Raw genomic sequence first — 21753 nt, 5'->3', positions numbered from 1 at the left:
TGGAGCTTTAGGAGAAGGCAAACAAACCCCTCAAATGTCCCCATATCACAAAAATCAATATTCAATAATGAAATGAAAGCTGCTACATAAAGAGAAAATGTGAAATTATATTGTATGATGATTGTTATCATCTCATGTGTATTTTACAGTCTCTCTGCCATTCCAAAATTGTAGGGGGCTGAAGGAAGATAGTGACATACTGCCACCTGCTGGTCGAGCCTTGAACTGATAAAGTTAACCAAAACAAACCAACAAATTTAATGTTAGACACTGTGCTTCAGTTTGTTAATGGCCTCAACAGTCAGTTCATTGAAGGGTAGACGGCTATGGGATGGCAGATCATTAAGAGATATAACAGAAAGACTGAATAAACAAGCTGTTCTCAGAGGAAAATAAGGTCCCCAGAACACTGTTTAACGCTAGAAAGGTGGCAGGGTCAGCCACATGTAAACAAAGTAAAACGGTATGAAATTGTGTTGTCCTTTAAGGTCAGTTTGTTGATTCAGTTTAATCAGTCATGAAAATAAAGTTTGTTTATTTAGTATGTTGAGGCATAAAAAATCAGTCAGTAAAGATCTTTCTCTTCTGATTGAAATGTCTTCCTCAAAACTACACAGTGTTCCTTTCACACTGAGCTTCAGGGGCCTATAGTAGGATCTAGGAGAAGCTCCAGAGAGGAAGATAATGCAGATGAGCAGAGTCACAGCAGCAGTCATGTCCGGAAGTGGGATGAGTTTTCTGGCAGCAACTCTGAAGATGACTCCCTGCCTGGAAACTCCAGCAAGACGGGAAATACTGAGGGTAAGTGAATTTAAACAGTGGAGTTGATGGTGCTGACACTGACAGACTCTTTTAAAAGGACTTCCACACTTCCTCTGCAACAAGCACATAAGCACCTTGAACCTTAAGTTCTCTGAGCCTAACCTTTGTAAAGCTCTCTGTCAAACCAAACACTGCCAGAAAATGCAGAAAATGAAGATAAAACTGTATTTGTTGATTGATTGGTATAGGTTTGACAGCATTTTTATACAGTACTCAAATAGATTAAACCATCCTGAAATGTTTAATATGTGATCACAGCTGACAGATGCAGTTAAACCTCCAAGACACAAGAAATTAAAGCTTAGAAACATCAGCCTTTAAATGAATTTGGAAGTTTATAAGGCATGGTTACTGAGTCTAGGGTCGCACTGATGTTTATTGATGCATTTCATTATGTGATTCTAACGTTGCATCAGGCTATTATGCCATTTCCCCAACGTATTTAGAGTTATTGCTCCTTTTTAAAACATGTTTTGTGTTTAGTATCAGTTACTTTTTAGAGTTGCCTGTCATTCATTTAGGACCGGCCCTTTTTTATGACTCAGTCCTCTGCAGAATTGAGTCCAGCCAGCAGTTTGAGTATATATATGGAGCTTCTGCCGCCTCCAGCAGCACAGCCTAATGATGGCAGTGCTGGTTGCTATCATTATACCGTGACATTTGCCTTTATGGCGGCTGGAGTCTGACACTCCAACACTCTGACATTTTCTGGAACAACCATTAGGCCGGCTATAGAGCAGGCAGCAAAATATCTCTGCTCCTGGTTCAGTCAGTGCTGCAGTGCTGCTGTTAGAAAGGCAATCATCCTCAGCCCATGCTCAGTGATAAAAGCAACTGAATGGAAAAGTTACTGAAGTTACTCAAAATAATCTGCAGTTTGTCCCCATTTTCCACAGCATGGGCTTGGAGCATACAATCTATATCTTAACATGTTTGCTTTTGTTTGAGGGAATAAAGCTTTATTCAGTCTGGGACACTTGGAGTTACACAATATAAGGATCCATATAAAAGACGAAAAATACATTTAGATTAAATACTTGATGAATGAAGTGTCTCTAGTGTGACCACAGCAACACACTAGGTGCTAATAAGTGAATACTGATTAAATAAAAAACAATTTTGGCGGTCAATTAGGTTTCCGGGTTGATACAGAACTCTTTGTAAGGTAACAAAAGTTCCACATGGTGGCACTCTTTTATTTCCCTTCATCATAAAGACCTGTGGAAATGAAAGCATCTCTGGATCATCATTTAATCACAGCAATACCATTTAAAACCTTTAACTATTAGATCCCCTTTATGCTCAAGACAGGTTGATTTTTTGAAATAAGATGCGATGTCTAAAAAGTCCCCACTGTCCCTATATTTCACGGAAATGTGAGGTGTTAGGTGTCTTATATTACAAAAAATTATTTTGATTGGACTTTCGACAAATATACTCGGCAAGGGTTTGAGCTTTTGCAATGTTAAAGGTGCAATATGTAAGCATTTTAGTTGGAAACATTTGAAAATTTAGTATTGAGTATGTATTTTGTTGCAAAGATATATACTGAAGTTAGCATGCTAACCAGCTAGCTCCAGCCCATCCTGGTCAAAAAACACCCAACACCTCCCCCGTGCTCCAAGCTCCCAGTCTGAGCAGCTAGGTGTTAGCAGCTAGCGGGAGTTACTTATACGTGTAAATGCAACTGGTAAATGCAACCAGTTCTCACATATTGCACCTTTAAGGCGTATTGCAGTATTGTTTTCAGCTCGTCTCATTTGAAATTCCACTTGCATTACTTACAATCTCTTAAACTTTATCACGTGGGTGTTATGTCACATTACACATGATTAAATCGGTTAGTATGCAAAGCAAGTGTAACCAGTGCAACAAACACATAATAAGCAACACTTTATTCTCAGTCATTTTACATTTGAATGTAATTAAATCTGGGGAATGTTTTGACAAATGTACAGCTGTAATATTTGTAATATAGGTGCAATTAAGTCATGAGGTTCCAGGAAATGCTTGTTGACTGGTCAGAATCACCCTAGTTCCCCCCGATACAGCCCTCATGATGACTGCAGCTACGCTAACGGCCTCAGCAGACTCAGTATTTAGTCAGTTGCTGTCTTAACTTGTAATCTTATTAAAAATAAATTTGTTTTTATAGTAGCAACAGAAGCTGTCATGTGGTTTTCCAACAAGTTTTACTCGAAATTCAGCGTCAGGGATTTAGATTACAGGAAGAGGGTGTGTGTGTCCGTTATTTTCCAATGTGCAGGCAAAGTAGCACGTGTGTATGCTTCTGTCTGTGCATGTTTGCATGTGCATATTGCTGTAGAATGTAGAAGACTCAGAGACACCGATGACTTAAATGCTTCCCAAATGCTCAGATTATATCTACAGCTCAGGAAGCATCCCTCCCATACGTGGTTATCTGTTTAACAATATAGTAAGGGAGGTTAATGCAGAGTTTCTCACCTCTAAGCCAGAGTGAGGCATAGGAGGTAAATAGGTCACAGACGTTAAGTCTGCTAACGTAGATAGATCGAAGGCCTCCTTATGAGTTTTATACAGACACTCAGCTTTGCCTTGGCTTGGTTCGTCAGACATCTGTTCTGTAGACATATCTACAGTAGCTCCGAGTCGCTATGACCTCCTATCGTACGAAGACAGAGTGTGCTGGGAGAGTCATATTTTTGGGTGCTTTGTTGTGATATCCAATCCAGGAACACCTATATTCACACTCCATAAGTAATTTAGAGTAATGAACCCTTTCATCTCATAAAATGATGATGGGGACAAAACTCCTGTTTCCAGCAGCAGAGTTTAGCTACATACATCCACTCAAAATACTTGTATTTTACTTCAGTATTTACATTTTCTGCTACTTTATACTTCAACTCCACTACATTTCAGATGGAAATATTCAGTGTTGTAAAAAGTACCCAAAAGTCACACTTATCATGTTAAAATATTACTTTGGTGAGGTAATAGTTATTTAGTCAGTTGGCGTCTTGTAATTTTATTTAATATATATTTCAATTGTATAACAACGGCAGCTATTGCGTGTTTTCCAACAACTTTATGCATGAGATGAAAGAGGGCGTGTGTGTGTGTGTGTGTGTGTGCATGCATCTATTAATTGGCATTAGCACGTGTGTATACATGTGCCTGTGCTTGTTGGCATGTGCCGAAGATGCATGTGCAGTTTTTTCAGGACTTTTACTTCAGTAAAAGTTAAGATAGCACGTTAACATATAACTTTGGTAAAAGTGAAAGCCACCTATACAAATAGTACTTGATTAAAAGTCTTATAGTTCTTTTTAATATATGTATTAAATGTACTTAAGTATCAAAAGTAAAAGTAAAAGTTAAAAATGTGTTACTTTGGCTCTGATGTGACATTAAATCTGTAAAGTAACTAGTAACTAAAGCTATCAAATAAATGCAGTGGAGTAAAGGCAAAATATTTGCCTCCAAAATGTAGTGGAGTACAAGTATAGAGTAGCAGAAAATGGAAATACTCAAGTAGTATAAGTACCTCAAACAACTTTTTACTCCGCTGCATTTATCTCGAAGCCATAGTTAGTCATAAGTTTGCAGATCAAGATTCCAGATAAACAAAACATTAGATCAGTTCATAAAATCTGATTTATCTTCTGCATCATTAAAATACTACTTGCAGATTAATCAGCAGTCCAGTTACATAATATGTTGTTGGTTAATAATTCTGTCAGTGTCACTATTGCGTAATGGGTGCTTAACATTTGATACTTTAAATATGACCTAGTTGAGTAAGCTTTTGAACACAGGACTACTACTTGTGGTACTCCTTCTAAGAATCTCAGTACTTTTCCCACCATCCCTTCCTCAAACATAGACAAACCTTTTCATTATCATAAGCTTGTTTTGATGGGTGTGTCCGCTGAATTGTGTTGCCAACATTTACCGGTTGGTTGGCTGATTAAAACTTGAAGCAGATGACTGTCTTGAATCAATTAAAAGAGGCTCTGAAAACACTTTGTTTGACTATGTGCCTGGGGATTGTAATTTATTTGCTCATTAAACTTGTGAAACTGCATTCAAATATGGTGTTTAAGCCACAGGACTAATCCTAGATAAGAAATCTGTGACTTTTAAGGGCAACGTATCTCTCCAAATGATAAAATAGTACAATAATCATGTGATTATTTGCTGACATTAGTAAAGGTGAGCCTCTAACAACTGGGCCACCCATAGTTATCTTGGTTACTGAGTCATTACATAACACACACACATGCACACATACACATACACACACACACACACACACACACACACTGAGGATCAAATGTCAGTAGTTAAAAACAGGTCAATCTTTGCATTCTGTAGGCTGCGTGTGGACATCTAAATACATCTCAGGAAAAAGTAGGACAGGCACAAACAAACAGAGGGTTTGAGGCACACAAGGCTACATTCTGTCATCTGTGAGGCAGCCGGGCAGGTGTGTGACAGCCTCGTCCTGTTGCACTCCTAGAAATGGGACATCGGACCCGAGCAAAACAGCATGCGGCCTCCCTATTTGTTGTTACATGCAGTATGAGAGAAAGAGCATTATTGATACAGGTGTGTTTTTATTGCTGGCGATTACTTTATGGCGACGAAATTAACCTCATAATAACCTATTTGCAGCTGAAAGACGAACAAAACGGTAGCGAGAAAAGACAAGATCATTAATAAATCTTCATGCTGGGCCGAAACAGAGACAATCAGCCGACAGGAGGGTTTTGTTTCACTATTAATTCATTACTTTACAGACACTACCTGATAAACACGTCTGGACCAATAGGATTTCACGTTGGGCGTTCTAAAAACAGAACTCGCGTTTCCCATTGGTGGTCTGGGGGCAGACGTGGGCGGGGCTTACGCAGCGCTTTACCAAAACAAGTTGAGTACTCGCACCGACACGAGCTGCAGCGGTGAGGAGAAAGTGGAGAAGAAGAAGAAGAAGGTGAATGGGCCGACAGACACGAAACTAAGCCGACGACAGAGACACGGCAGGGGCGGCAGGTAGGCAGAGGTCACCGGTTGTTTAGGCAAATTAAAATACTTGTTGACTGAAAGCTTCATTTTGTAGAGGACAAGCCCACTCTGGAGGACATTGTGTGAAAGCAAGCTGCTAACTTTTTTTTTTTAACTTTTGCCAGCTGTTCCTTGGTGGTCTCAGCATTTTAGCTCAAGTCGCCGACTGTCAGGGGATAGAAAAACAGAAAACACACCCAAAAGGAAGTTGTCTTAAGTTGTTACATGCAACTTATATTAATTATGTCACATCCCTAACCATTCCTTATGCCAAAGACAGGTTTTCAAAATAAGTGTCCTCAACATCTCTGTGTCACAGAGCTAGCTGAAGTTGTCCACTGTGAGCTTCACACAGCTGGTATTTATGACACAGCTCTCAATTTGCAAGCCTGTTTGTATCCAAGGACAACAAAAGGCATCACTTGGTGCAAGTTTCACCCAGGACTGCTGATATAAGGAAAAGGTCTGATAATCATTGTAGTTTCACCCTTTTATTCCGCACCAGGATTTGTTTAGACTGTATTTTGAATAAAGTAAAACATTTTGGATCTGGTGGTTAGTCTTAAGTTTTGTGTATAAGGTTTGGTAGGCAGTTTATAAAGCCATTATATGGAATGATTAGGCCTGATTTTGTGAATCAAAGGTGAGCAGCACACTGTTTCCTCCTGATGTTCCTTTATTCTCAGTCTGGAGACATGCACACTGCGCAAGTATAACTCAAAACCTCTTCCACAGGTAGGGCCGAGTATGAAACCTAAGTATGTTTTTTTTGCATAGATTAAAAAGTGTTCATAGTGCCAAGTTTCGAAGATTGTCATGTACTGAGAGCTGGCACCAAAAGTCTGGTTGGACTTGTTATCTTGTTGACTTGTTTTGATCGTATCATGATTTAAAACCACGTTTTTGCAGATTTGACACCTTTTTCAGGCAAAGATCTTGTATCGGTGCTTGCGTCAACACATCGGTCAGCATAGTATTGGCATATGATTACAATGGATTGGACCACTTGAAACTTGTTTCTTAGTGTTTCCAATTCTCGATTCCCATCTACTGAGGTATTCCCTGTGTCTTTGTTTATGTCTCAGTGAAGAATTTCAGCATCAGGTGTGTCTATAAGTGTGAAAATGTGATCTTGCAAATCCATCTTACCGACCAACTGGCTCCATTGGTTGGCAGCGCTCTTCTGCTGGATATTTGATTGGTTGAAGTTAGCGCATGATACACGATGATAGACAGATGGTTCATCCAGTCACCTGTCAATTATTTTTGTGAGTGTGCCCGCCCTTTTTCAAGCAATTTCTAGCAGCGTATTTCCAGATAGTTCTGTGTAACAAACCATCAGGTTAGTGTCTTTGTGCAAAATGAGAAGGATCAGTTAGATGTTTCCATGTTGATTTTGCAAAAATGTGTGACGTTTCTTTGATTTAATGTGTTGGTTTGTTTCTGTTTTAACAGGTCTGCTGTTAGAGGTGGTTGAAGATGGACCCCAACAGTGAGACCAGGAAGATGACCTCTTACCTCACAGACAACTCCTCCTGTGAGACCCAGAAACTGGCCCCTCCCAGAGGCCCAGGTACACAGAAACCAGTAGAATATTTGAATGTGAATACAAGTCTAATCCATAGATGTGTACATGTTTTGTTTAAAGCCTACTTAGGACTTAATTTAGATGTTTGGTGAGGGTGTGTTTGATTGATTCAGGTGCAAACAGGCTCCTGCAGCTTAAATTCCCTGGCCTCCACCACTGAGCCTCCATAAACACTTAAGTCTTACATAAAACTTGATTATACTGAAAATCAATATTTCTTAAATGCTAAACTGTTCCAAGAAGCAGTTTAATTGAGTTATCTAGATAACTGTCTGAGTAAATCATCTGGAACTTGGACTGAAGTTAAAAGTGCTGCTCTGCAGAAAAGTTTTTGAGATAACTCAGTAAACCTGCTTCTTGGAACACGTGTATGAAATTCTCAGAATGTGTGACAATTCAGCGAAAATAAAAAATGCAGTCTGTTGCATGTTAAAATTTTCCACATCGAAAACTTCTTCAACACTGATTAACACTGATGACGAAGCCAAAAGTTGTTTATGACTCTTGTCCCAGGTCACTTTGATCATGATGGCGTGACACACAAAAAAACATTCAGTTCGTTAACCAGTTACCTTTCCAACATCATGTCGGTATGACCTTAGACTTTATTCATATTGTAAATTTGTATAGCAATAACCTGATGAGTCATGGAAAACCAAACAATATAATAATCAATATAATCAATAGCAAAATCCCCACCCATGGGGATTGCGGTGTTTGTGTACTTTAAGGTATACCATCACATGCACTGAAATAGTGCAGAGATCAGCTGTAAAATGTTTTGAGAATGTTGGTGTATGAATATCCAGACTTATAGCTAAGAAGGAAAGAGTAGAGTAGTGATCCACATAGTAAAACACTGGTGTCAGATTGGTTCTCCTTGTCAGGTATCAGGGTACCAGTTGTAAGTATTATGAGCTTAGGTATCAGCATTGGTATCAGGATTGAAAAAGGAGGATGGGTTCAGTCGTAACAAAAGTTAAAAATGTTGTATTATAACAGTCATTTTAAATGTTTCAGGAGGAAACATGCAAGTGGTACCCAGTAGCTATAAAACTTACCCAAAAGAGATACCATTCTAACATATTAAATGTTATATAATGTCAGTGATAGTAAGGATTGAGAGGGGGTGTGATCCTATAGGACCCTGCAGTTTGCAGCTGCGTCTCTGTTTTTCTTGCATGTTGCGCCATGATAATTAAATTAGACCAATAAGAAAAAGCAAGCATGATTATATGGACTATTGTATGTGGGCGTCAAACTTTACAACCCATTATTAAAAAAAAAAGCACTCTGTAGATTTAAATAATAACAATAATTCACTTACAGTGTCCTTTTATTCAAAGCTGCACAAGTCACAAAAGATATCAAGGATCATAAATGATCAGGTTTATGACTTCTCATACAAATATCTTTTTTTAAATGAATATGTTTGAGAAATACACACAGTGTGCAAATACTGTCGATGTCTACGTGCTGAACTCATCAGTTTTCTGTTTGTTCCTTTCCTATCTGTGTGCTTGTAATGATAACCTATGTCTGTTAGCTCATACAAGACAACGCATGTAGGCTTAAACTCCTCTTACATGCACACACAGACACAGACACACACACACACACACACACATACACACACAATGGCTTACTAGATTGCTTCAGCATTCTTCTTTTGAACTTCCGACCTCTAATTCCACACAGTCAGCATTGTTAAGGCAACTTCATGATTGGGGGAAACCTACAGGGAGAAAGGCTGTGGTCCTGCCAGAAGTAATGGTACACAGTTCTATAAAATATTATTTATTCGTTATAATTGTCATTTATGATGCCACCTGGCCTTTTAGCAGGTCCTCCCCTCTGGCATCAAGCTGTCAGTGACAACCTTTTTGCTCCCAATGTGGAATGTGGAATGGTATGTCCACATGTGCTCGTGTTCTACCGACTACTTCCTGCTTTTTGCTCCAAGCCGACTAGGTGACCCACATCCAAACATAGAGCAAAGTTGATTTTGTATCTCATTAAATATTGTTCTGGTATGAGCTCTTCTGATGGGTGATTTTGTTGCTCTTTTCACTGTACCCTATTTCCTTGGCTGAAGGGTTGTAACTTTAGTTTCTGCACTACGACATGCTCGTTAACCAGTCAGACTCTACTTTTGTGTGACTTGACTAGCTGTGTAAACAAGGATAAGTCTTGCTTGAGGACCAGAGGGAGCAAATGGTTGTCTTGTTTGCCCCCTTCCAGGCAGATCGTAGTGTAGGGTCAGCTACATAACATGTTAAACCCTACTGGATCTTAAAGAGGTTTGGTGTCTTGCCCTTTAACACCTTACATTCGCCTGCTGACATCGCTGCTTCAACCTGATCATCTTCGTCACAACTTTCTTGCTGTTCAAAAAAAAACCACAACACAATTTGTATCTTTTAAACAGATCACCTGAGGCTAATATGAGACTTTTACTCAAGTAAAAAAAAGTCTTAAGGTGTGTCAGGCAGGAAGACAGTGTCGTCAACCTCATAATTTTTAACTGACATCACCTGTGTGAGTGTTGGCAGGTGCAAGGGCTCCAAATGCTGTGTGAGGGATGGCACAGCACTTTATGAAATCATGTTACTAGGGGCCAAGTCATGTGTGTGTGTGGCCAATTTAGTGTAATTTCTAACTCTTAGGTTTAATATGTACCTTAAGTTTTGCACATTCTGAATATAGTAATATTAAACTGTCATGTCTTCCACAGAGTTACCTTGAACCTTTTCTTAGCTGTTCTTTTTGTATATTTAATGTGTTTCTCTTCCTCTCTCCAGGCTGCAGCTGGCTGGTGGCGGTGGCGGCTGTAGCGGCCTCTCTGAGTGGCCTGATGCTGGGCTATGAAATGGGCCTGACCTCTGGCGTCCTGCTGCAGCTGCGGGGCCTCCTCTCCCTCTCCTGCCGGGAACAGGAATGGCTGGTCAGCTCCCAATTATTCGGCGCTCTGCTCATCTGCCTGGCCGGAGGTCCCATTCTGGATCGCTACGGCCGCCGCTGCTCTTTGCTCCTGAGCGGCGCCCTGGTGGTCGGAGGGACCATCTTGCACATCGCCATCACCTCATTTATTGCACTCACACTGGGCCGGGTGATAGTCGGCATGGGGACGGCGCTGTCGGGGACCGCGGCGTGTCTGTACATTGCCGAGATCTCCCCGAGGGAGAGGAGGGGTCTGCTGGTGACGCTGTACGAGCTGATGTTGGTTGTGGGTGTAATGCTGGGATTCAGCTGTAGTTACGCCTTCGCTACTGTGCCTCATGGCTGGGCGTATACATTTGGACTAGTTATCCCTCCGGCGCTGCTGCAGTTCAGCGTAGTCCTGTTCCTCCCACTCAGTCCACGCTTCCTGGTTGCACAGGGCAAAGTGGAGCAGGCCAGAATAGTGCTGGTCAGAATGAGAGGAGTTGAGGAACATGTGGAGGTGGAACTCAGAGATATCCAGGGGGGACTTAAAGAGGAATCAGAGCATAGTTTCTCGGAGTTATTCAGCAACAAGGCTAACTTACGTTCTAGGCTGCTAACGGGTGTGGCCTTAGTGTTCCTCCAGCAGGCCACTGGTCAGCCCAACATCCTCTCCTACGCTTCACCTCTTCTCCGCAGTGTCGGCTTCAACAGCGACGCCGCAGCAACCTTGGCCTCCACAGGGTTCGGAGTAGTCAAAGTAGTCGCCACCATCCCAGCCGTGTTGCTGGTCGACCGCGTGGGACCCAAGAGCTTTTTGTGCGTGGGTGCTGTTGCCATGGGAATGTCGCTAGTTGCGCTCGGTGCACTGACGCTGCAAAGCCACACACACCTCAGCAGCCTGTGCAAAAGTCAGACTATACCAAACCACACACTTACGCCGTGGGATTTAAACAGAACCACTATAGACTTTAACGAGAGTGAAACTTTTTCTACTCGCCTCCCCAGCCAGTGGAACCGTGAGGAGGCACTGGGGACTAACAGAGAGGATGATGGGACTGGGGAATCAGGAGGAGGGACGACTAACATAGAAGTGTCTTCCACATTGAAGCTGGCGTCATTGATCAGCTTGCTGGTGTTTGTGGCTGCCTTCTCCATTAGCCTCGGGCCAAGTATGCACACATACATTTACTCCCTTTGCACACACATGCAAAAACACTAAAAGACAGTACATGCTGGCCTATTTTTACCTCTCAGGACACCCGCAGGCATCTTAATAGAAGGATTGCATATATGCATTTCAGTGAGCCAGCATTTGACAGAGTAGACTAGACCATTTCTGCTGTATCTGCAAAGCCCAAATGGATGTCAAATGTCTTCCTTTGTGTAACCAACAGTCCAAAACCCAAAGACTCTTCATTTATTATCATAACTGACAAAGAAAGCAGCAAATCCTTGCATTTAAGAAGCTGGATTTTGCAAATGTTTGACATAATTACTTACAAAATATCGACTAATTGTTGCAGCTTTACATAGAGGATATAATACATAGCCACTCAGGCACTTGTATGTTAATAAAATGTGTTGGTTTATTTTTTGTGCCAATGGTTGCAGTTTGCAACACGTTTTACTGTGAAGTACAAAGTACAACACTGGTTATCATACAATTACTTGGCTCAGGTATAGATTGAAATGCTTCAGTTTCTTCAGATAAGGCAATGTAAACCCTGAAGCTTCAGACCTGAAGCATGGCCACTCATGTCATTGTATGTGTCTTTGTTTTCTTCTCTTTCCAGTGGTGTATGTGGTTCTCAGCGAGATCTTTCCAATGGGGATCAGAGGCAGGGCCGTGTCTGTGGTGTCGGCTGTAAACTGGGCCACTAACCTGCTCATCTCCATGACCTTCCTCACAATTACAGGTGTGTCATTGGTGATTAGTTGTAGGTTCAAGCTAATTGCGGCTGAGCTATAATATTGCAAGCAATAATAACAGCAAAGCAAACATTTAAACTACAACAACGCTCTATGCGTTTCACTTTGTATTTTTTACCTTTTGCCCGGAGACAGATGAATGTACATAATGTTTGTGACAACCAGAAAACTCCAAACTGGTCAACAGGTTTCATGCTGAACATGTTTAAAAAAAAAAAAAAAAAAGAGGTTATCACCTTGTTCCTACTACTGGTCACTCATTGTTTTGTATTACAAGAATGTAGTACTTCAAGTACATCTAAACTTCATCACAACAACTATAGCAGAGCAAGTAGATGAAACACAGGTGTGCTGACTGAGGTTGTGCAGAAGTAAGATGCATATCTTTGCCGTTGTTCCTCTAGAAAAGATCGGTGTTCCCAATGTGATGTTCCTCTACGCTGCCATGAGCTTTGTTCTACTGGTGTTTGTCGTCCTCCGTATCCCCGAGACCAAAGGCCGCACACTAGAGGAGATATCAAAACAACTGGCCAAGAAGTGAGTGGCAGCTTACACGTTAACTGAATGTCATTAATTGATTGATTTGTGAAATTGTTGACTGTATCTTCCGTCTCTCCTTTCTCTGCTTTACAGGGAAACATTTTGAGGCGAGGCTCTGTGGACAGGTTCAGCCTCGGGAGCGTCTGATCATCAGCAGCACGTCCACAGGGTTACCAGGAAACATCTTACTCTTTTAACAGACCTGTTTAACAACTGTTCACCTCACCTGATGGAGAATCAAGAGCAAGCATCCAGAAGGACAATATGTTAGAACTGTTGAAAGTTTGGGGTACAGCTGGTACATCTCACCCACATCGGTACATCCCTGCAGTTCCAGCTGGTTCCTATGATTGTGTCTCAGTCATACAGGTCCTTTAAGCTAAACACTGCAGGGAAGGTGGAAATTACACCTGCAGTAAGGAATTATATCACGGATTCATGATTTTGCTCGAATGAGGACAGCACAGGGTTCGCTCTTGCTTGCGGAAGTGCAGTAAAAAAATGGTCAGCAATCGGGATTAAATATGCTGTTATATAAAATAATATATATATTTATTTAATTCCTTACTTTCTTTACCTCTTCTATGTTTAAGAATACAGCTCTAATAACTTGCCCTTAAAGGTCCCATAATGTACAAGCAAGATTTCCATGTCTTTTTGATTCTGAAGCAGGTCAGTGTGCTGTATAAATACTGTGAAAGTGTCAAATGGCTCAATCCACCTGACGAAGCGTAAGGACATTTGTAAAATTGTGATGTCACAGCTATACAATGGGCGGTGCCTGCTCAGGCCTGTGAGAGCTGACCAATCAGAGCAGATTGGGCTTTTCTGCAGGGAGGCCTTTAAGAGACAGACACTAAAATGGAGCGTCCAAAGAGAGGGAGAATAGAGGTAGAGCAGCGAAAGACGGTATGAGAAACATAATGGGTTTTATTTGAACATGAAAACACATTAAAATGAGAACCTTTGACTCCCATAAATAATTGACGTTTCACCAACCATAGAATTGGTTAAGAGTGCTGAACTGTACAACAGATTTTTATTCTGACCTGATGTTGTTATGAACGTTTACAAAAGAGTGTCTCTTTTATATCAAGGTGGGGAAATCGAAAGAGGTACTAAAAAAATCCGACACTAATAACCTCATATGTCTGTATATGTAATTTTTTGGTTCTTTGCTGGATTGCAAATTAGTTCCTAAAACATTATTTCTATGCTGCTCCCTGTCATATGTCATGTAATAACACTAAAATGGCTAAAACCAGTTATACAGGGGCACACTGTAATCTGTTTTGAGTGGATGATCACAGTAGGAAGAGCCAAGAGTCTCCTCCTCTGCATTTTATGGGGACAAGCAATGAAGTAAATGACAAAGAGCAAAAATTCCTAAACTCTTCTGGTCTAGTGGGAATATTGGGTGGATCATTTTTGAGTGTTTTTTATTTTTTTCAGTGATGCCAAAATTGAACCTAGTTGAATGTTGAATCTTTTACTGCACGACAGAATGACGTGTGTGGACCTGTTCACTGTTAAAACTGCATATTTTAAAACCTGTTATATGGAGAAATGTATTTGCAAACTCACACAGACAATCTGAATGATGAAAAAGTGTAAAAAAACACACAGAAGTCCTGTAGTGGCCTTTTTTTTTTATCATTAACCTTTATTTTTATACAAAATACAAAAATTCGGAACAAGTTTCACAAAACTTCAGTGACACTGAGTCCATCCCACGTACTTTAGACATGTCAAAGTTTAACATCTTTTCCATCAGATGCCTTGATTATATACATACATATACATTACCTCTCAGTGGGGTTTTTCCATTCCTGTTTAAAAACACTTAACATCTCACTTTTGTTTGCTTTATTAAGAGAATGGTATTCTACAAAGGTTTTTTTTTTAATTTTTTTTTAGACAATTCAGGTACTGGCTGATGCTGTAAGCTGAGCCGCTTTGAACACTGTTGCTTCAAAAACTCACACGAATGTCATGTGTGGCAAGGCTAAGCTTACTGCCACACAACTGTGAGTGGTTTCTTTTGTAAATTTGAGTTCTTAAACATTACGGTCAATTTTCTCAGTTTCTATTACTCTGTCCTTTGCCTTTGTAGGACTTTCCAAGTCCGGTCGTGGACGGTTTTGATAACTTTTTATTCCCTTGCCTGCTTAAAATCTTATTTTGTCATGCCCTTTCTCAGTACTACTATGGCCTGGGACCAAACGGTAGTTGTGTGGGGTGAAAGCAAATGAGGGGTGTATGACCCAACAACATGTTAAAAATAAAATATACCTCAACCCTTTAAGTTTTCACAACGTCACAATTATTAGCGGATTAAGAAATAAAATCACAAATGTGTGTGCGTTCTGATCCAGTGACACTGGGGAAACAAGAACAAGTTCTTATTGAACTGACAACCAAACAAAGTAAGAAAATGTGAGATAACAACAGATCAGATCAGACTAAATCAGATTAATGCATATTGTGAGCGGATATGTGTTTCTGCATATGGACCTGCTCTTTGTGCACATGTGTAACATGTAACATACTGACAGTCCAGACTCAGCCTGTGGTTTGACTGCTGTTTTTCTCTTGAGGCAAAACTATTGATAAAACAATGGACGCCTTGCGTTAACGCATGAACAGAAGAGCTGTGGACGGAGATTCTTCGAGAGAAAAGCAGCAAACGGACGACTTGTGAATAGAATAGGGTTAAAAGGTGAGGACTCTCAGTGTTACCTACTGACTATTCGCGATGGTCACCATTGTTAGGTGTCAAAATAGTTAGGATTGCTGACAACTGGTCTTTGAGTGTCCATGCAGTAACACCCAGAGCAAATAAAAAGCAAATAACTTCCACCCCTTTCAGTGGCAGTCAGGTTATGAGAAGCAGTTTCTGCTGAAGTTTGGAAGACATACTTGCAAGTTTAGGCTGTTAAAATCACAAGAGCCGAACAATCCACAACAACAATGACATTTTGTGAGAGGGAATTTTTAAGACCCCGACTGGGGTTGTTGAGAATGTTTTAAAAATCCAGGTGACATCCAGTCCGTTGATCTTGTTAGAAGTCTGTGGCTGTTGCCACATAATAATAAAATCCAAGGATAAGGTGCTTCCTCACTTGTAACAAATACATCAGTTGGGACTTAGCGGGGCTTCTGACACTCGAACAGTAGTGGGTAGACTTGCTCAACAGCTGTGGCAACGTTCTGCACATTTGGTCCTGAATGAAGGGTTAGGGGCGAGTGGGGGGTGGGGTGAGGACACAAGAACACATTTTGAGTACAATAAAAATAACAGAAGAAACAATAAACCCTTTGTACAGACTTAAATAGTATAGAAGATGCTGTAAAACAAAAATGAGGGGAGCAAAGTAATTTATTCTGTGTTTAACCGCAGCCTGATGCATGGCTTAACATACTAACAGGGCACATTTCACTCAGAGTAAAATTCCTTGAGGAATTGGGTTATTTACAAACAGCTTTTCTGGTTGTTAGAGACTATAAAAGTGCATTGCAATGTGACCTCAATCCCTTAAGCTGCTGTGCTGCTGTGCCCTCCAGCTGTATGTAAAGGAGGGTGGAGGGACACACACAAGTAAGGTGTGTGTGTGTATGTGTGTGGGTGGGTGTGTAGACGTGCACGTACCTGTAACTGTGATGCTGCCAGTAGAGAACACCTGTATAGTAGCTTTGATATTTTTGATCCTGTACGTGACAGCAGGATGGAGCTCTGGTTCATAACTGACAAACACACAAACACACGGTTAAGTACCACACCCTATAGGCTTTCCATTTTACAGGACGCAGCATGCCAGTACACCATATGTTGTCATATAAACATGTGAACCAGAGGCCGACTACACCAACGCACACCAACACCTGTGTGCCTGCTTATGACGATAGAGCCAAATGGACTCTAAAGCGCTGACCAGCGATCCCACCACTAGAGGTCATCCTGACATTGCAAATACTGAACAGCTACAAATGAAGTAAGTGTAACACTTAAACAGCTATTTACGTCACAACACATGTAGTGAGGTGTCAGGTAAAACTAAACCAAAAATAATAACAATTAATAATTACAGGTAGTGATGCGGTCATCTGTGTTTTCTTCCCCCCACAAAATACAACTGAAAACTAATAAACCATACTGTATACTAACATAACTAAATCTATACTACAAGAGGAAGTATTGATCAGACAGGTGTGGATGCTCATGACAGTGATGTGTATTAGTGTGATGGTGCACGGTGCTGTATTACCTGGCAATGGGTCGGTTTTTCTTAGTAAAGTCTATAAGGCGGATTGCAAACGGCATGGAGCACACTGCCAGCACATTCACAACTTTGAAGGCTGAAAACCTCACCTAAACAGACAAGACACACGTGAATGTATTTATACTTTCATATTTTTGCATTAAACAAGAACCCTTTTCTTTCAACATTGGTCTTATGGCATTAGTGTTGCAGATATAGTGGACACCCAACCTTATACAAACACAAAACAGCAGCTTCTTGAATTGCAGATCTGTTAAACATCAGGTTCAACCTGCAGGTTTGTCCTGTTTGCACTCTTATGTTTTGTTTATGAGTCATGAGACTTGATTTTGTACTCAGTCTAATAAAGCATAAACTTTTTTTTTTGTTAATGAAAGAACTACTTTAAGGCCTGTGCCTCCTGTGTACAAATGGGCTCTTATTATGCTAACCTTCAGGCATAGTACTTAAAATCGACTGGCACACCACAAGCTTGCTTACATTTCTATTAATTGAGTCAGTATTTAAAGATTAGTACGATTATTTTTTTTTTTTAAGTTTTGAGATATAATGAAATGGGATTTTCTTGTATTAACCACAAAATTGTTTGTGAAAAACTTGCTGTAAATGTTCCAGTCTGACTTTGCATTTACAGGCAACGCCTAAGCATTATCTTGACAATCTGTAATGCGATACCTCAGCGGATATTATGATAAACTCTATATTTGCATAACAAAAACCTGGTAACTGCTGTAATATCGTTAACCAAGAGCTGCATGATTAATCTCACCTTGAAGCCGAGCTTCTGCAGCACGCGCGCTAACCTGCGAGCACCCAGCTTTGCCTCATCCTCACTGAACAAAAGAGGAGAGCAGGAGTGAGCAGCAGCATGACATCAGTATATACACTGTATGGTTTGGCAAGCAGGAGATAAAACACACAAACAGCAACTGGCAGGTTCAGGGCACCGACAATCCAAGTCATCACTGTGCTGGCTGATTTGCTAGAAATGATAATGACTTGCTCTAATGTCAGTATTGTATCCATGACAGGTGAGACAAATGATAGTGCCTCTGAATTATTGGCAGTTAATGGGGGGGTATTGCTAAAACATTCAGCCTGGGCCAACATCACTGCACCAACAATACAGAGGCAGGACAGCCAAGGCCATCAGCAGCCAACATTTCTCTCACCACAGAAAATGAATGGCCCTTTGGCAACCGGCAACTCCATTTGTTACGTGTAGTTGCACTTGTGTTTTATGTCTGCCTGTCGGCTGGTGGTCAGTGCGAGTTTCATGTGTTTACCTTGTTGCTCCAGTGCAGATGATTTTCCCTGAGGACCAGATTGAGGCTGTTATCTTGGGCTTACGAAGCTTCATCAGAACTTTCTAAAGAAAAGTCACAAAAAAATGTAGTTGAAATTTGACCTAATGCAGTAAAGCTGTACAAATGAATCCTCACTGACAGCCTGCGACTTCCTTACCCCTACTTCTGGCTTATAGATGACATTGATTCCCTCTAAGGCGATAGTGCGCAGGTTGAGGTGGCACCGGGTCCTGAAGGTCGCCACCACATTGGTGATGATAATATCGAGTGCCTCGTCATTGCTGGAATCCATGAGGAAGTGTGCGGTGCAGCAAGAGGACCACAAGGGGTTTCTCCTCACACATTTATCACCGACACCATCATCACCACCATTTCACGGACGGACAAAGAGACGACACGAGCTGGAAGGGGAAAAAAGGTCAATTTATTACTATTTTAGGTGTTAGAAATGATAGATCTCAGTTTATGACATATAATTTTATTAAGTTTTCAACACTGTAATGTAATGCTTTGCCTTTACCTCTTTTGAATGTTATTATTTGCCAAAAGTATTTGTTTTGATTGTTTTAAAGAGTCACATTAGCTGACAGCTTGCACATACAGTACAACCAGCTAGCACTCAGAGGCTATCTCTGTGTGTAAATGCAGCTCTCACACGTGAATAAAACGCAGGAAGGGGGTTTAAATGGTCACCTTAGCTGCAGCACCAGTTCATCTGAATCTCCAGCTACGTGGTTCCCTTCCTTCTACTTGAGATATGAACTGTGACCCAAAACACGAATCAGACAGGCATCTGCAAGACATTACAGGAATCATTTAAACAGCTGATCTCTAGACAAAATTTAATTATTAACGTTAGCTTACGCGCTAATAACACAGCCTGATATGTTAGCTCATTTCTGCTGATATTAGCTAAATTGCCTATCAGGATTAAGGAAATCAGTATATTGGAGGCTAACGCGACATATGATGCATTCAAGTCGCTGTAGTTTTATCTCAAATGCAAGGTTCATTGGCGCTACAGCTCATGCATCACTCGCCCCAGTGTTGTGTTGCATAGTAACGCAACTGATATGCTTGTTTCAGGAAATGATGCTAGCTAATCTTGCCAGCCTAGCAAGCCGGCTGTCAACTATTCACCGAAAACTAATTCGGCATTAAATGCACGAGCTAACGTGCTGCTGTGAGAAAAATCCCACTGAAACAAGAGACTAAAAACCCCGTTAAACGACACCTCACCCACTACTGCACAGCTAATGTTGTGAATAAAGCTAGCCGTTAGCTAGCAACAAAGAAAAGTGCAGCGGCAGTAATGAATGAAAAGTTGTTAGCTAAGCTAGCTAGCAGGCTAGCTGTCTAAACGTTACACTGAGGACGGTGTAGTCCCGCTGTTTCCGGTCGGGTTTACGTGTTAATGGAAAATGTGTGCGTCTGAAATATTTGCTTCAATTCTTCAGCTACCTCTTCTGCAAGCTCGGCGCTATAACCCCAGCACACAACAATCCAGTCAACGGTAAAAATTTGCGGACAGACCCCTTCCTCCGCAGACAACTGACCAGCAAGTAACCCAACATCCGCTTTCAGCTTTCACAATAAAACAACGTGACCTAGTGAACTTCAAAATGACTATAACTTCCGGTTACAACTTTCAAAATACAACTACAAAAAAACATTTTCGAGATTTTTTTCTTTTTTCTTTCTCATTTAAAATAACAAACAGTTTTCACACCACAAGAAGAAAATATAGCTGCATTAAAGTATTTTTGAGATTTCAAAACAGGTGCAGAAAAACATATTCTACATTGAGTTTAGCATTGGAGATTTTAAATAGCCAAATAAGAGAAGTTAAATGGACATACGTCTATTTAAAAGTATATTTATAATCTATAAAAACAGCAAACCCAGAAAATAAGGGTAGAAAAATATCAGCAAATAGATCAAGTTAGGATTAAGCAGCTATTCTTTAGAGTTTTATGAAGAAAAAATAAAGATATACAAGTCCAACAATTTTACCCATGTTTTGCAGTCAAGTAAAGAAAAACTTTCTGCAGAGAAATTAGGAATATTCACCCTTCAGTGGTCAGTCTTTAAGGACTGCAGTCTTTTTGTCATCATTCCGAAATGTCAATGTTGTGTTTGGTAAAATCCTCATAAAGGGATCAGTCATTTCCTGAAACAATACAAGAGCTATCAATATCTGCAAATGTAGTAAAGAAGGATAGATTTCATCCAAATAATTGAAGTGGGCTTGATCAAAAGCCATAACCTCAAATATGGTCAATGCAGGACTTTGTTCCTTCTTTAAAAAAGTGAAGCGGTCCAAATTACATTTAAATGCATTAAAGTCTGTGTATGTGCTTTAATAACAGAGTTACACTGAATAGCAAAAGAAGATTATCTGGTTATTATGTGATGAAACACAACCTTTATTGTCAAAGAGCTGCTTTCACAGACTGACTTGAACAGCAGCCAGTAACTTGGTCTAAAGTTTGCATCTTGCGCCGCCTTGTGGACAATAAGGGTTGTTTTGTTGGGGAAAAAACATAAATTTGACATAATTTAAAGTAAAAAAAGCTCAAGTATTCTGCACAGTGTCCTGCTGAATGAGCTCAATGACATGAAAAAACATGTTATTAATGTTTTTTTTGTCATTAAAAGTTATAATTTGCAAATCCAAGTAAGGGTTAAAATGCTCATTGACTTTAGCCAAATTCTGTGTCCAGATTGTCTTTGTAATCATCCACGTCTGCCAATATTACACTTAACAGGCTTATGTTAACACCATTTCCAGATAACAATGTGTAACCTTTTTCAGTGTTTATGGTGTATTGACATTAAAGCTATGTGGATTAGAACATCTCGGAGGAAAATGAGCACATCTGGTCGGTAAATGCTCCTCAGGGAAATCTGGACAGGCTACAGAAGAGGAGAAGGAGTAAAGTTTGGAGGCGGCCGGGAATGTTTGTGTTATCAATGAGAGAATTCGCAGCCGCTCCCGTGGCTCATGAATGAATTCAGTGAATGGATGCTGTCGTGAGGTTTCTGTGCACATCCTGCACTGACTGTGACCTTTAGGCAGATTGATCTTAAGTCTATGAGGTTTTGTGTTGGCTTGTACTTTTTCTTGAACTCATCTGACTCCCTCAGCTGTGTGTAACTCTGCACAAAGCTGCATGACCGTTGAACTGATAAGAATGACATCCAATCTTTATGAGATAAAATTGCTTATAAACTAAACACAGATTTCGAATGTGTGTGAGTCCGTGCGCACATTCATGTGTATTTGTTTATGCGTCTTGGCATCCATGACTTA

At 40.5% G+C, this 21753-nt stretch overlaps 2 protein-coding genes across 3 annotated transcripts; one reads left to right on the top strand and one right to left on the bottom strand.

The window, feature by feature from the left end:
- Positions 1–5807: 5807 nt before the first annotated feature.
- On the top strand, positions 5808–13609 carry slc2a12 (solute carrier family 2 member 12). Its single transcript, XM_073493275.1, has 6 exons — positions 5808–5859; positions 7327–7444; positions 10261–11553; positions 12178–12300; positions 12718–12850; positions 12947–13609. The coding sequence occupies exons 2-6, from the start codon at positions 7351–7353 to the stop codon at positions 12957–12959; spliced, it is 1656 nt and encodes a 551-aa protein (XP_073349376.1). The 5' UTR covers positions 5808–5859; positions 7327–7350; the 3' UTR covers positions 12960–13609.
- Positions 13610–14507: 898 nt separating this feature from the next.
- Positions 14508–19977, bottom strand: tbpl1 (TBP-like 1). Of its 2 annotated transcripts, XM_073493276.1 has the most exons (8): positions 19902–19977; positions 19134–19233; positions 18598–18841; positions 18420–18502; positions 17903–17966; positions 17119–17222; positions 16503–16597; positions 14508–16077 (listed from the first exon to the last, which is right to left on the bottom strand). In XM_073493276.1, the coding sequence occupies exons 3-8, from the start codon at positions 18730–18732 to the stop codon at positions 16001–16003; spliced, it is 558 nt and encodes a 185-aa protein (XP_073349377.1). In that variant the 5' UTR covers positions 18733–18841; positions 19134–19233; positions 19902–19977; the 3' UTR covers positions 14508–16000. The 2 variants fall into 2 exon arrangements, with proteins under 2 accessions (XP_073349377.1, XP_073349378.1); XM_073493277.1 differs by lacking the exon at positions 19134–19233.
- Between the last annotated feature and the right edge of the window lie 1776 nt (positions 19978–21753).

The sequence above is a fragment of the Pagrus major genome, chromosome 22, assembly GCF_040436345.1.
Source record: "Pagrus major chromosome 22, Pma_NU_1.0".
Taxonomy (NCBI): Eukaryota; Metazoa; Chordata; class Actinopteri; order Spariformes; family Sparidae; genus Pagrus; species Pagrus major.
This window is presented reverse-complemented; position numbering and strand designations above follow the sequence as displayed.

Bases quoted from the DNA above. Each gene is read 5' to 3' on its own strand.
- slc2a12 (XM_073493275.1), top strand. From the start codon at position 7,351: ATGGACCCCAACAGTGAGACCAGGAAGATGACCTCTTACCTCACAGAC. The intron at 11,554-12,177 runs GTATGCACACAT...TTCTCTTTCCAG, and splicing joins CTCCATTAGCCTCGGGCCAA to TGGTGTATGTGGTTCTCAGC. The intron at 12,301-12,717 runs GTGTGTCATTGG...TTGTTCCTCTAG, and splicing joins GACCTTCCTCACAATTACAG to AAAAGATCGGTGTTCCCAAT.
- tbpl1 (XM_073493276.1), bottom strand. From the start codon at position 18,732: ATGGATTCCAGCAATGACGAGGCACTCGATATTATCATCACCAATGTG. The intron at 18,503-18,597 runs GTAAGGAAGTCG...ACTTTTCTTTAG, and splicing joins TCTATAAGCCAGAAGTAGGG to AAAGTTCTGATGAAGCTTCG. The intron at 17,223-17,902 runs GTGAGATTAATC...TTGTCTGTTTAG, and splicing joins TGCAGAAGCTCGGCTTCAAG to GTGAGGTTTTCAGCCTTCAA.